The 14414-nt window shown below is 47.8% G+C and overlaps 1 protein-coding gene across 2 annotated transcripts in view; it reads left to right on the top strand.

The window, feature by feature from the left end:
- Positions 1-14414, top strand: part of tbc1d13 (TBC1 domain family, member 13) — a 56024-nt gene that overhangs the window by 20390 nt on the left and 21220 nt on the right. For both annotated transcript variants that reach the window (XM_085965273.1, XM_085965274.1), the window contains exons 9-11: positions 142-305; positions 1586-1746; positions 2744-2801. In XM_085965273.1, coding sequence (XP_085821399.1) covers positions 142-305; positions 1586-1746; positions 2744-2801 — 383 coding nt within the window. The remainder of the gene's footprint in view (positions 1-141; positions 306-1585; positions 1747-2743; positions 2802-14414) is intronic.

Below are 14414 nucleotides of genomic sequence, written 5' to 3'. Positions count from 1 at the left end.
TCCTTCTGTGCCGTAAATTTCTATGATTCTTATAAATTTAAACGGTGCTTGCAACTTGTGCAGTTTTTGTTTCTGTTAGAAATTGGAAAAAAAGCCATTCTGCCTATTTTATCGATTTGTTTCTTTCCCTGAATTATCCAGAACACGCGGAGGCTGACACGTTTTTCTGCTTCACGAACCTGATGTCAGAAATCAGGGACAATTTCATCAAGAGCCTGGATGACTCGCAGTGCGGGATCACTTGTAAAATGGAGAAGGTTTACTCGACGCTGAAGGAGAAAGACATGGACCTGTACCTCAAACTGGTAAGAAACGCTGTATCGGAGGGAGAAGGCCGAACAGTGGGGGGTGCTGCAAGTCCCGTTCACCCATCACCCCTCACCCCCTCCCCCCGGCCTGCTCGCTCACCTACATTGGCTCCCTGTCTGGCAACGCCTCAATTTTAAAACTCTCATTCTTATGTTCAAATCCCTCCATGGCCTCGCCCTTCTCCCTCTCTCTCTAACCTCCTCCAATCTCACAACCCTCTGAGATCTCTGGGCTCCTCCAATTCTGGCCTCTTGTGCAACCCTACTCCCTTTGCCCCACCATTGGCAGCCGTGCCTTCAGCTTAACGTAGTAAAACGTCCCAAGGCGCTTCACAGGAGCGATTATCAAACAAAATTTGACACCAAGCCAAATAAGCTATTGGGGCAGATGACCAAAAGCTTGGTCAAAGAGGTAGGTTTTAAGGAACATCTTAAAAGATGAGAGGTTTGGGGGGGGGGGGTGGAATTCCAGAGCTTAGGCCGTCGGCAGCTGAAGGCACGGCTGCTGATGGTGAAGCGACTAAAATCGGGGATGCTCGAGGCCAGAATTGGAGGAGCGCAGAGATCTCAGAGGGTTGTAGGGCTGGAGGAGATTACAGAGATAGGAAGGAGTGTAGCCATGGAGGGATTCGAACACAAGGGTGAGAATATTAAAATTGAGGCGTTGCCGGACCGGGAGCCAGTGTCGGTCAGTGAGCACAGGGGTGACAGGTGAACGGGACTTGATACGAGTTAGAACACGGGGCAGCAGAGTTTTGGATGACCTCAAGCTTATGGAGGGTAGAACGTGGGAGGCTGGCCAGGATACGATGGAATAATCAAGTCGCGAGGTAATGTGGCATGGGTGAGGGTTTCAGCAGCAGATGAGCTGAGGCAGGGGCGGAGTCCTGTCTAGTAAGTGAAGATGTTTCCACTGGAGGAGTCCAAAACTGGGGGACATGAATGTCAGATAGTCACTAATTAATTCAGGAGAAACTTTTTGCCCAGGATGTGGTGACTCACTGTCACGGAGTGGTTGAGGCGAATTGCACAGAGGCATTTAAAGGGAAGCTTGATAAGAACATGAGGGAGAAGAGAATAGAGGGTTACGCTGATGGGGTTAGATGAAGTAGGGTGAGAGGAAGCTCGTGTGGAGCATAAACACCGGCACAGACCGGTTGGGCCGAATGGCCTGTTGCTGTGCTGTACTTTCTATGTATTAAGTACTATGTAATAATATGAATAGTTCAGGCCGGGTGCCTTGTGATTGACACGCGTTCGTACATTTTATGCTTCAGCAAGAGCAGAACATCAAGCCACAGTTTTTTGCCTTCCGCTGGCTCACCCTGCTGCTATCCCAGGAGTTCCTCCTTCCTGATGTCATCCGAATATGGGATTCCCTCTTTTCAGACATCGACAGGTTCGATTTTCTCATCCTGGTCTGCTGTGCCATGCTGATGTAAGTAGCAAAACTCACGGCTTTTTCTAACTAGAGGAGTAAGGTTTTTGGCGGTGGGGGTGCTGGGTGCCAGGGTCGTCTACTCGTCTGTCATTCAAATTCATCAGCGTTGCCCGGCCTGTTTCAGTAGGAGCTCCCACATGTCGCCCGCTAGGCTAGGAGGCTGGGCTGGCAAGAACAGACTGAGGGAATTGAGTCTCAGGACAGTCGGTTTAAATAAAAGAGGTTAATGGCACTTCATATATTGCAGATCTCCTTTAGCAACCGCTTTATTTTGGCGAGCAGCAGCCAGTATAATGAAAGTAGAATCATAGAGCACAGAAGGAGGCCATTCGGCCCAACGTGTCTGTGCCAGCTCTTTGAAAGAGCTCTCCAATTAGTCCCAATCCCCCGCTCTTTCCCCATAGCCCTGAAAATATCCCCTTTTTCAAGTATATACCCAATCAGTGTGTCAGCCGTGACTGAGTGGGGTGGCAGAAGGTCGTGGGTCTTGAGGTATTTTATGCCCGAAAGAATCTCCTTTAGAGTTGCTCACGGTAAATGAAGGGGTGCACTGTGCCTTGTAAAGATAGGAACATTTGTAGCGCAATAAATAGAGGTGTGAGTTGCTTTAAGGCTGTGCATTCAAGTGGGAGATATTGTAGAACTGGTATATTCATGGAGCGACAGAGAGCTGTAACACAACATTTGAAGAGCGATTTCTATTCAAGAAAAAGAGTGGAACGCAGGAGGTTGATGGTGCAAATGATCCTAACCTTAAGAATCCATGTTTGCACGGTTCAAACTTTCCTGCGTTTACAGCTTGCTTGTTGTAATTTACTTTGTTTTGAGAAAGTGGAGGCTGGGATTCAACCAATAAAACCAGCAGTAAATAAATGTGGGTACATTTAAATAATTTTGAACATAATTATAATAAATTTGACGGGAAGAGTGCGCAGGGCAAGATTTTTTTAAGTGATTATCGCACGTTAATGGCAGTTGTCTGTTTTTCTCGCAGTTTAATTCGGGATCAGTTGCTTGCCGGAGACTTCACGATAAACATGAGGCTGCTACAGGTGAGGCAATTTCATCCTATTAAAAATATTCTGCAATTGCACTTGAAATTCTGTAGGCTTTCAGTGATGCAACAAAATAAGATCGCAGCCAAAGTGTATCCTGTCACCTTAGTTGTTGTATCTTCGTGCTCTTCTCGCAGCGAACAGTGTGAATTATAAAGGTTTAGCATAACTTCCTTGCTTTTGTACTCTTTGCCTCGGTTTATAGAGCCAAGGATCCCTTATGCTTTTTTTTTTTAAACAGCTTTGGCAACTTGTCCTGCCACCTTCAAAGATTTGTGTTTGTGATATTCGCATTGCTTGATTTCCCCTCCTTCCCCCCCCCCCCCCCCCCCCCCCGGAAGGACTTTAGAGAAAGGAAATTGTTGATCCTCTATTTAGGAACACCAGGTGATTTTTGTGTGGGGGGGGGATGTCTGTGATAAAATAGTCATCGCAATTGCTAGACTAAAAATGACCCGGGTCCCTCTAGTTCACCTTCTACCATCCCGGTAGTCGCGCGATGCAATGGTAATGGAGTTCTTTAATCCTAGCATTCAATCTCTCTTTTAAAGTGAATTCAAATTCTCAAACTGCCATGGTGGGATTGAGCAGTTTTGATGAGCTGAATGGCCTTTCCTTGCTCTGATGTGTTAGAATGATGTATTTAAGATCGCCGCTGTTTATTGTGGGGGGCTGTGATAATGAGCTGTGCCAACCAGGAACTCCCGGGATTCACTGTGGTGAATTAGCTGTTGGCTGGGATGGCAGCGGCTTCTGAACTCCTGGGAGGGGGAGGCGAAAAATATCCACCCGGATTCTCCCCTCCGACTCCCTGACCTCCGCAGTCCCTCTCCCCTCTCGGTGGCACAGTTGGTATATTGAACTCACTGTAGGGAAATTGCGATTGCAAACCATTGCCCTGTCACTCTGTGGCATGTGCTGCCGGAAAGCCGCTATGTGGCATCACGCCGCCTTTCTTTGCCCTCTTTATTTTCGTCCTGTGTTCCTTTTTAAACCATTTCGAACTCGATTCGGCAATCTTGTAGAAACACGCAATTGGAGCTGGCGGCTTTTTCAATCCCTGTAAGCCTCAAAATGTATAAATGCCAGTCGTCGTCTGATGTCCAATGGATGCGGTGCAAGGCTGGATTTGTCCAAGTTCCGACCATTAACCTGTCCCACTGGAGCTTTTGTTCCATTTACTGGAGAAAATTGGAAATGATTTGATCTTGAGCGAAGCAGTGATGTTGGTGCAAAGAGTTGTGATTTCTACCACTGGACTTGGACAGTGACTGGATTGCCATCCCATGTTCGACATGTCTAGGGCCAGAGAAATTGGTGCATTCATGCAGAACCACTGTCTGTGCTTTAAGGAGCCGTCACTGTCTGTGCTTTAAGGAGCCATCACTGTCTGTGCTTTAAGGAGCCGTCACTGTCTGTGCTTTAAGGAGCCCCGTCACTGTCTGTGCTTTAAGGAGCTGCCCCACTCTGGAATTGGGCTTTTACCTTGACTTTGCAAAATAGCCGGCCTCCAACACCAGCCACTCAAAGGAAGGTCATTGACCAGACACCAGTTGCTCAGGCACAAGGGAGGCAAAGGATACCTGGAAGACAAGTTATCCCGAATCCTCTCTTGAACACTGGCTGGCTGTTGAGCAGGCTTGGTGGAGGAGGCTTCAGAGCGGGTTGGTGTGAGAATTTGTTTTTCCCCCTGGGATGTGGGCGTCGCTGGCAAGGCCGGCATTTATTGCCCATCCCTAATCGCCCTCGAGAAGGTGGTGGTGAGCCGCCGCCTTGCACCGTTGCAGTCCGTGTGGTGAAGGTGCTCCCACAGTGCTGTTAGGGAGGGAGTTCCAGGATTTTGACCCAGCGACGATGAAGGAACGGCCGATATATTTCCAAGTCAGGATGGTGTGTGACTTGGAGGGGAGCTTGGAGGTGGTGGTGTTCCCATGCACCTGCTGCCCTTGTCCTTCTAGGTGGAAGAGGTCGCGGGTTTGGGAGCTGCTGTCGAAGAAGCCTTGGCGAGTTGCTGCAGTGCATCTTGTAGATGGTACACACTGCAGCCACGGTGCGCTGGTGGTGGAGGGAGTGAATGTTTAAGGTGGTGGATGGGGTGCCAGTCAAGCTGACTGCTTTGTCCTGGATGGTGTCGAGCTTCTGGAGTGTTTGCGTGGGTGGCGTGTGACCTAACGAGAGAATATGAATGTATATTTATACACTCAGGGATATATCTGTTTATACACTGTATGGATAGATCTGTGTTTATGTGTTCAACCATGAATGTTTTTCGATGCTTTGGCAACATAAGATGTACCTTGTCATCATGCCAATAAAGCGAATTGAATTGAATTGAAGGGGAGGGGCAGCAGTGTAGCACTTGGATGTAATAAGACGTGCCATGGAGTGGGGGAGCTTGGATTGGCACCAAGTGCCCACCACATGCTGATACCCAGCTCTTACACACCACCTGCTGGTCAGTTTCAGAATGGCAGAGGTATAGGAGCGCGATTGCCCTCAGCCTGAGAGGTGAGAGGTGGATCCATCAGGAAAGTTCGATAAAATACCTTTTTTTTTTAAATGGAGGGAGTTGGAACCAGACACAAAATGAGGTGGGGTCGGGGGGGGGGGTGGTGGGGGAAGGTTAGGTTCACAGTTAATTAACTTTGCTGTTGGATGCAGTCTAAAAAGTGAATCTCTTAATGACCCTGAGCCTGAATTCTGGTCTGAGGCTTGTGTCTTGAGTGATATTTCACCTTGTACAATTGCACTGCATTAAATAGAAGTGACTTTCACTTAAAATCATTTTGAATTTAAGTGAGGTTGTGGAATCGACCTTTTGCGCATTCTGTTGTGCGATATTAGCGGTAACAATTTTAGACGAAATGAGATCCTTGAACCTACGGAGAATATTTCCATGTCCCCAAACCGATCGAGTCACCAGAGTGGTTCCCTGGCGTCATTTCACCAGTTGTCTACCCTGCCCGTCGGAGGTCGGCAGCAGCTCCAGTGCAGCGAACATTCCCACTAAGCTGCGCGGCGGTCTGGAGGTCCCGCGCAGGCCGCTCACCGGCTTTTACATTGAAGGGACCACGCATGCGCGAAAATTTGAGTGGCCCGCGCAGCCAGTTAAAGGGCCCGTGCAGGGGGAAAAAATTAGAGGGAACTGCCTGGTTGGAGGAGGTGGTTTGTGGCTTCAGTCTCATAAAGGGGGTGCTGAAATGTTGGTAAACTTCTCCTCAAACGTTATTTCTTAATTTCACAACTGTGTCATAATAGAAAATGGGCATATCGTCCTAAATGTATGTTTATTTATCTATATATATATAAAGCGGCTCTTCTGTCTGTCTGTCTGTCCGCCTGGTCTCTATACGTTTGGAAGTTACAGCGCGTACCGACGCGCGCGTCGCCTCAAAAGAAAGCTTGCGATTCCGGACCGGTCATAGGCGTATTTACGTTTCGGCCGGACAAAAATCCCGCCCGCGGTATCCCAAAAACGTTCAGCGTTCCGCTCATTAGCATCTCATTAGCGACCGTGTGACGTCGAGGTCTTCCTACAGTTGAGTGTCGAGTGACTCGACGATTGACCAATCCTACGCTTCGGTGACCTGACCGGTCGACCAATCGGTGCGTGTGTGGGCGGGCCTTATCCTTCTGAACCGAGGTGAGTGGCCGCCATCTTGATTTTCCACGATTTTTTCCCCCACACTTTCTGTGTGTTAGGGAACTAAGGTAAATATTTCAATTATGTGTTAGGCAATTAATTAACAATTTATTTGAGTTTTATATTGTGTTTAGCAACCCCCCCCCCTCCTCCTCCACCCTCGCGCAGGGGGGACTCGGGGCCTGAAGCTGAAAAAATTTCTCTCTCTCTCTCTCTTTCTTCCCTCTCTCTCTCTCCTTCTCCTCTTCCCTCTCTCTCCTCCTCTTCCCTCTCTCCTCTTCCCTCTCTCTCCTTCTCCTCTTCCCTCTCTGTCTCTCTCTACTTCCCCCTCTCAGGTGTCGCGGACGGAGCGCGGGCGCGCCGCCCGAAGTTTCCCGCTCGCTAACGGCCTTGCCGGCTCCCACGGGCCGCTCGCACTGACCGCGCATGCGCCGCCCACACTCACCGCGCATGCGCCGCCCGCCCGCAGCGGCCGTCCATCAGCCGCGCGATACGCGGGGGACCTCAGCAACAGCACCGGACCTCAGGCGCTAGGCAGGGGGAGGGGCCGGAGAGAGGGACAGAGGGGTGGGTGGGGGGGAGAGGGAGACAGGGGAGGGGAGAGAGGGAGAGAGGGGAGGGAGGGATCGGACAGGGAGAGGACATGACAGGGAGAGGGGGGACACACAGGGGCAGGGAGACCAAACGCCCCAAAATTGCCCCCGCGCCCCAAAATTGCGCTCGCAACGCGGGGCTCCCCAGCTAGTATACAATATGAGAATGATTTGTGCTAAGATATTGCAACAAATGTCTTAAAATGTTACCGTTAATATTGCACAACAGAATGAGCAAAAGGCCAACATAATGGCAGTAGAAAAAGTGACGCAGCTATCAGCAGGACAAGAATGAAATTCATATGGATAGAGATAAAAGATAATAAAGGATCAATCACACTAATAGGTGTAGTCTACAGACCACCTAATAGTGGAAGGAAGGTGGAGGAAGAAATATGCAGACAAATTAGGGAAATGAGTAAAAAACATAGAATAATAATCATGGGGGATTTCAACTACCCTGATATTAATTGGACAGAAGAGTTGGTAAAGGGGATAAGGGAATGGAGTTCAGGATGTGTACAGGACTCCTTTCTAACCCAATATGTAAAAAGCCCAACAAGGGAGGATTCGCTATTGGATCTAGTAATGGGGAATGAACCAGGGGAGATAAGGGAAGTAAAAGTAGGGGAACATCTAGGCCATAGTGACCATAATATAATAAGCTTTGAGCTTCAATAATGAGTGTAGAAGAGTATGCCAGGAGCAGCACCAGGCATACCTATAAATGCGGTGCCAACTTTGGGGAAGCTGCAACACAGGACTACATACATGCTAAAAAGCAGAAGCAGCATGCTATAGACAGAGCTAAGCGATCCCACAATCAACGGATCAGATCAAAGCTCTGCAGTCCTGCCACATCCAGTCATGAATGGTGGTGGACCATTAAACAACTAACGGGAGGAGGAGGCTCCAGGAATATCCCCAGCCTCAATGATGGTGGAGCCCAGCACGTGAGTGCAAAGACAAAGCTGAAGCGTTTGCAACCATCTTCAGCCAGAAGTGCCGAGTGGATGCTCCATATCGGCCTCCTCCTGAGGTCCCCACCACCACAGAAGCCAGTCTTCAGCTAATTCGATTCACTCCACGTGATATCAAGAAACGGCTGAGCGCACTGAATACAGCAAAGGCTATGGGCCGCGACAACATCCCGGCTGTCGTGCTGAAGATTTGTGCTGCAGAACTAGCCGTGCCTCTAGCCAAGCTATTCCAGTACAGCTATAACACTGGCATCTATCCGACAATGTGGAAAACTGCCCAGGTGTGTCCTGTCCACAAAAAGCAGGACAAATCCAATCCAGCCAATTACCGCCCCATCAGTCTACTCTCGATCATCAGCAAAGTGATGGAAGGTTTCGTTGACAGTGCCATCAAGCAGCACTTACTCACCAATAATCTGCTCACTGATGCCCAGTTTGGGTTCCGCCAGGACCACTTGGCTCCAGACCTCATTACAGCTTTGGTCCAAACATGGACAAAGGAGCTGAATTCCAGAGGTGAGGCGAGAGTGACTGCCCTTGACATCAAGGCAGCATTTGAGAGTGTGGCATCAAGGGGCCCTAGTAAAACTGAAATCAGTGGGAATCGGGGAAAACGCTCCACTGGCTGGAGTCATACCTAGCACAAAGGAAGATGGTTGTGGTGGTTGGAGGTCAATCATCTCAACCCCAGGACATCGCTGCAGGAGTTCCTCAGGGCAGTGTCCTAAGCCCAACCATCTTCAGCTGCTTCATCAGTGACCCTCCCTCCATCATAAGGTCAGAAGTGGGGATGTTCGCTGATGACTGCACAGTGTTCAATTCCATTCGCAACTCCTCAGATAATGAAGCAGTCTGTGCCCGCATGCAACAAGACCTGAACGACATTCAGGCTTGGGCTGATAAGTGGCAGGTAACATTCGCGCCACACAAGTGCCAGGCAATGACTCTCTCCAACAAGCGAGCGTCTAACCACTGCCCCTTGACATTCAACGGCATTACCATCGTTGAATCCCCCACCATCAATATCCTGGGGGGGTCACCATTGACCAGAGACGTAACTGGACCAGCCACATAAATACTGTGGCAACAAGAGCAGGTCAGAGGCTGGGTATTCTGTGGCGAGTGTCTCCCCTCCTGACTCCCCAAAGTCTTTCCACCATCTACAAGGCACAAGTCAGGAGTGTGATGGAATACTCTCCACTTGCCTGGATGAGTGCAGCTGCAACAACACTCAAGAAGCTCGACACCATCCAGGACAAAGCAGCCCGCTTGATCGGCACCCCATCCACCACCTTAAACATTCGCTCCCTCCACCACCGGCGTACCGTGGCTGCAGTGTGTACCATCTACAAGATGCACTGCAGCAACTCGCCAAGGCTTCTTTGGCAGCACCTCCCAAACCCGCGACCTCTTCCACCTAGAAGGACAAGGGCAGCAGGTGCATGGGAACACCACCACCCCCAAGTTCCCCTCCAAGTCACACACCATCCTGACTTGGAAGTATATCACCGTTCCTTCATCGTCGCTGGGTCGAAATCCTGGAACTCACTCCCTAACAGCACTGTGGGAGCACCTTCACCACATGGACTGCAGTGGTTCAAGAAGGCGGCTCGCCACCACCTTAAGGTCAATTAGGGATGGGCAATAAATGCTGGCCTTACCAGCGACGCCCACATCCCATGAAGAATAAAAAAGATAATTGAGAAGGACATATGTATTACGAAAAGTAGGGTAATAGATTTGAGAAAAGCTGACTTTGAGGGGCTGAGAATAAACTTGGGAAAATAAAATGGGCAACAATATTGGTAAACAACGTGTAGAACAGCAATGGGAAACATTTAAGTGTTCTACAGAGTGCAGGAACAATATGTTCCGCTAAAACGAAAGAACAAACTAAACACTAATGAGACTCCATGGATGAATAAAGTCATAAGGGACCAATTAAGGATAAGGAAAGAGACATACATTAAGTACAATAGACATAGAAACATAGAAGATAGGAGCAGGAGTAGGCCATTCGGCCCCTCGAGCCTGCTCTGCCATTCAATGAGATCATGGCTGATCATCCAAATTCAGTACCCTGTTCCTGCCTTCTCTCCATATCCCTTGATCCCTTTAGCCTCAAGAAATATATCCAACTCCTTCTTGAATATATTTAATGAATTGGCCTCTACTGCCTTTGGCAGAGAATTCCACAGGTTCACCACTCTCTGGGTGAAGAAATTCCTCCTCATCTCTGTCCTAAATGGCTTACCCCTTATCCTTAGACTGTGACCCCTGGTTCTGGACTCCCCGACCATCGGGAACATCCTTCCAGCATCTAGTCTGTCTAGTCCTGTTAGAATTTTATAAGTTTCGATGAGATCCCCTCTCATTCTTCTAAACTCCAGCGAGTACAAGCCCAATCGACCCAATCTCTCCTCCTACGTCATTCCTGCCATCCCAGGTATCAGCCTGGTGAATCTTCGCTGCACTCCTTCCATGGCAAGAACATCCTTCCTCAGATAAGGCGACCAAAGCTGCACACAATACTCAAGATGTGGCCTCACCAAGGCCCTGTACAACTGCAGCAAGACATCCTTGTTCCTGTACTCAAACCCTCTCGCTACGAAGGCCAACATACCATTTGCCTTCTTAACCGCCTGCTGCACCTGCATGCTTACTTTCAGCGACTGGTGCACAAGGACGCCCAGGTCTCGTTGCACTTCCCCTTCTCCCAATCTATTGCCATTTAGATAATCTGCCTTCCTGTTTTTGACACCAAAGTGGATAACCTTGCATTTATCCACGTTATATTGCATCTGCCATGCTTCTGCCCAATCACCCAACCTGTCCAAATCATACTGGAGTTTCTCTGCATCCTCCTCACAGCACACACGCCCACTCTGCTTTGTGTCGTCTGCAAACTTGGAGATATTACATCTAGTTCCCTCGTCCAGATCATTAATATATATTGTGAATAGCTGGGGTCCAAGGACCAATCCCTGCAGTACCCCACTAGTCACTGCCTGCCACTCAGAAAAAGAGCCGTTTATTCCAACTCTTTGCTTTCTGTCTGCCAACCAGTTCTCTATCCAAGTCAATACCTTGCCCCCAATCCCATGTGCCTTAATTTTACACGCTAATCTCTTATGCGGGACCTTATCGAAAGCCTTTTGAAAATCCAAATACACCACATCCACTGGTTCTCCCTTATCTATTCTACCAGTTACATCCTCAAAAAATTCCAGTAGATTAGTCAAGCACGATTTACCTTTTGTAAAGCCATGTTGACTTTGTCCGATCCGGTCACTTTTTTCCAAGTGCTCTGCTATTACATCCTTTATAATGGACTCTAGCATTTTCCCCACTACCGATGTCAGGCTTACCGGTCTGTAATTCCCCGTTTTCTCTCTACCACCCTTTTTGAACAGTGGGGTAACATTAGCTACCCGCCAATCCATGGGTACTGTTCCAGAGTCTATCGAATTTTGGAAGATGACCAGCAATGCATCTACTATTTCTAGGGCCACTTCCTTAAGTACCCTAGGATGTAGATTATCAGGCCCTGGGAATTTATCGGCCCTCAATCCCATCAATTTCCCTAACACCATTTCCCTACAAATACTGATTTCTATCAGTTCCTCCCTTTCATTAGACCCTATGTTCCCCGACATCTTTGGGAGGTTATTTGTGTCCTCCTTTGTGAAGACAGAACCAAAGTATGTATTTAATTGGGCTGCCATTTCTTTGTTCCCCATTATAAATTCCCGATTCTGACTGCAAGGGACCTATGCTTGACTTCACCAATCTTTTTCTCTTCACATATCTATAAAAGCTTTTACAGTCAGTTTTTATGTTCCCTGCAAGCTTACTCTCGTACTCTATTTTCCCCCTCTTAATTAATCCCTTTGTCCTCCTTTGTTGGATCCTAAACTGCTCCCAATCCTCAGGTTTACTGCTTTTTCTGGCCAATTTATATGTCCTCTCCTTGGATCTTATGCTATCCATAATTTCCCTTGTTAGCCACGGTTGAGTCACCTTTTTTGTTTTATTTTTATGCCAAACTGGGATGAACAAATTCTGTAGTTCATCCATGCGCTCTTTGAATGTTTGCCATTGCCCATCCACCGTCAACCCTTTGAGTGACATTCCCCAATCAATCCTACCCAACTTGCACCTCATACCATCGTAGTCTCCTTTATTTAAATTCAGGACCCTAGTTTCTGAGTCAACTATTTCACTCTCCATCTTAATGAAGAATTCTATCATATTATGATCCTCTGACCCAAGGGGCCTCGCACAACAAGATTGCTAATTAATCCTTTCTCATTACATAATACCCAGTCTAAGATGGCCTGATCTCTAGTTGGTTCCTCGACATATTGGTCCAGGAAACCATCCCGCATACACTCCAGGAATTCCTCCTCCACAGTATTGTTACTAATTTGGTTAACCCAATCTATATGTAGATTAGTCACCCATGATAACTGCTGTGCCCTTATTGCACGCTTCTCTAATTTCCTGTTTAATGCCATCCCCGACCTCCGCATTACTGTTTGGAGGTCTATATACCACTCCCACTAACGTTTTCTGCCCCTTGGTATTTCTCAGTTCTACCCATACAGATTCCACATCATCAGAGCTAATATCCTTCCTTTCAATTGTGTTAATCCCCTCTTTAACCAGCAATGCTACCCCACCTCCTTTTCCTTTCTGCCTAACTTTCCTGAATATTGAATACCCCTGGATGTTGAGTTCCCAGCCTTGGCCACCCTGGAGCCATATTTCCGTAATCCCAATCATATCATATTCGTTTACCTCTATTTGCGCAGCTAATTCATCCACCTTATTACGAATGCTCCTCGCATTAAGACACAAAGCCTTCAGGCTTGTTTTTTTAACGCTCTTAGATCTTTTAGAATTATTATTTACTGTGGCCATGTTTGATTTAAACCCTTGATTTCTCTGCCTGTCACTTTTGTTTTTCTCCTTCCTGTCTTTTGCTTTTATCCTTGTTTCCCTTTCCTCTGTTTCCCTGCTCAGGTTCCCAACCCCCTGCCATTTTAGTTTAAACCCTCCCCCAGAGCACTAGCAAACACTCCCCCTAGGACATCGGTCCCAGCCCTGCCCAGGTGCAAACCGTCCGGTTTCAACTGGTCCCACCTCCCCCAGAACCGGTTCCAATGTCCCAGGAATTTGAATCCCTCCCCCTGGCACCATTCCTCTAGCCAAGTATTCATCTGAAATATCCTTCTATTTCTACTCTGACTAGCACGTGGCACTGGTAGCAATCCTGAGCTTACTACCTTTGAGGTCCTGTTTTTTAATTTACCTCCTAACTCCCTATATTCAGCTTTTAGGACCTCATCCCATTTTTTACCTATATCGTTGGTACCTATATGCACCACGACAACTGGCTATTCACCCTCCCCCCTCCAGAATGCTCTGCAGCCGCTCCGAGACATCCTTGACCCTTGCACCAGGGAGGCAACACACCATCCTGGAGTCTCGTTTGCGGCCGCAGAAACGCCTATCTAGTCCCCTTACAATAGAATCCCCTATTAGTATAGCTCTCCCCCTCTTTTTCCTCCCGTCCTGTGCAGCAGAGCCACCCCTGGTGCCAGGAAGTTGGCTGCTGCTGCCTTTCCCTGGTAAGCCATCCCCCCCCATCAGTATCCAAAGCGGGGAGATGGCTTAGCGGGGAGATGGCTTACCAGGGGAAGGCAGCAGGAGAGAGCATGCTGAGGGAGACTACAAAGAGATTAGGAGAGAAGTCAAAAACAATTAGGAAGGCAAAGTTAAAACAAAATAGTAAAATATTTTACAGGCACATCAATAAAAAAAAGGATGGTTGGGATGGAAATAGGGCCATTAAGGCCATTATTCCAAACGGATTGTAAAAGCTTCTATAGGTATGTGAAAAGGAAAAGCCTGGCGAAGGTAAATGTAGGTCCTTTTCAGTTAGAGACGGGAGAATTTATAATGGGGAATGAGGAAATGGCAGAGAAATTAAATAAATACTTTGTTTCTGTCTTCACGGAGGAAGACACAAAAAACCTCCCAGAAATATGAGAAAACCAAGGGTGTGGTGAGAATGAGGAACTTAAAGAAATTATTATTAGTAAAAAAAACAGTACTAGCAAAATTAATGGGACTAAAAGTCGATAAATCCCAAGGCCCGGATGACCTGCATCCTAGGGTTTTGAAAGAGGTGGCCATTGGGATAGTGGATGCATTGGTTCCAAAATTCAATAGATTCTGGAACGGTTCCTGCAGATTGGAGGATAGCAAATGTAACCCCGCTATTTAAGAAAGGAGGGAGAGAGAAAATGGGGAACTACAGACCTGTTAGCCTCACATCAGTAGTTGGGAAAATGCTGGAATCTATTATAAAGGATGCAATAACTGGGCA

This window comes from Somniosus microcephalus, chromosome 23 (genome assembly GCF_052327205.1).
Source record: "Somniosus microcephalus isolate GS21.2 chromosome 23, FLI_Smic_1.0, whole genome shotgun sequence".
Classification (NCBI taxonomy): domain Eukaryota; kingdom Metazoa; phylum Chordata; class Chondrichthyes; order Squaliformes; family Somniosidae; genus Somniosus; species Somniosus microcephalus.
The sequence above is the reverse complement of the archived record's forward strand: the minus strand, read 5'-3'. Positions and strand labels throughout refer to the sequence as shown.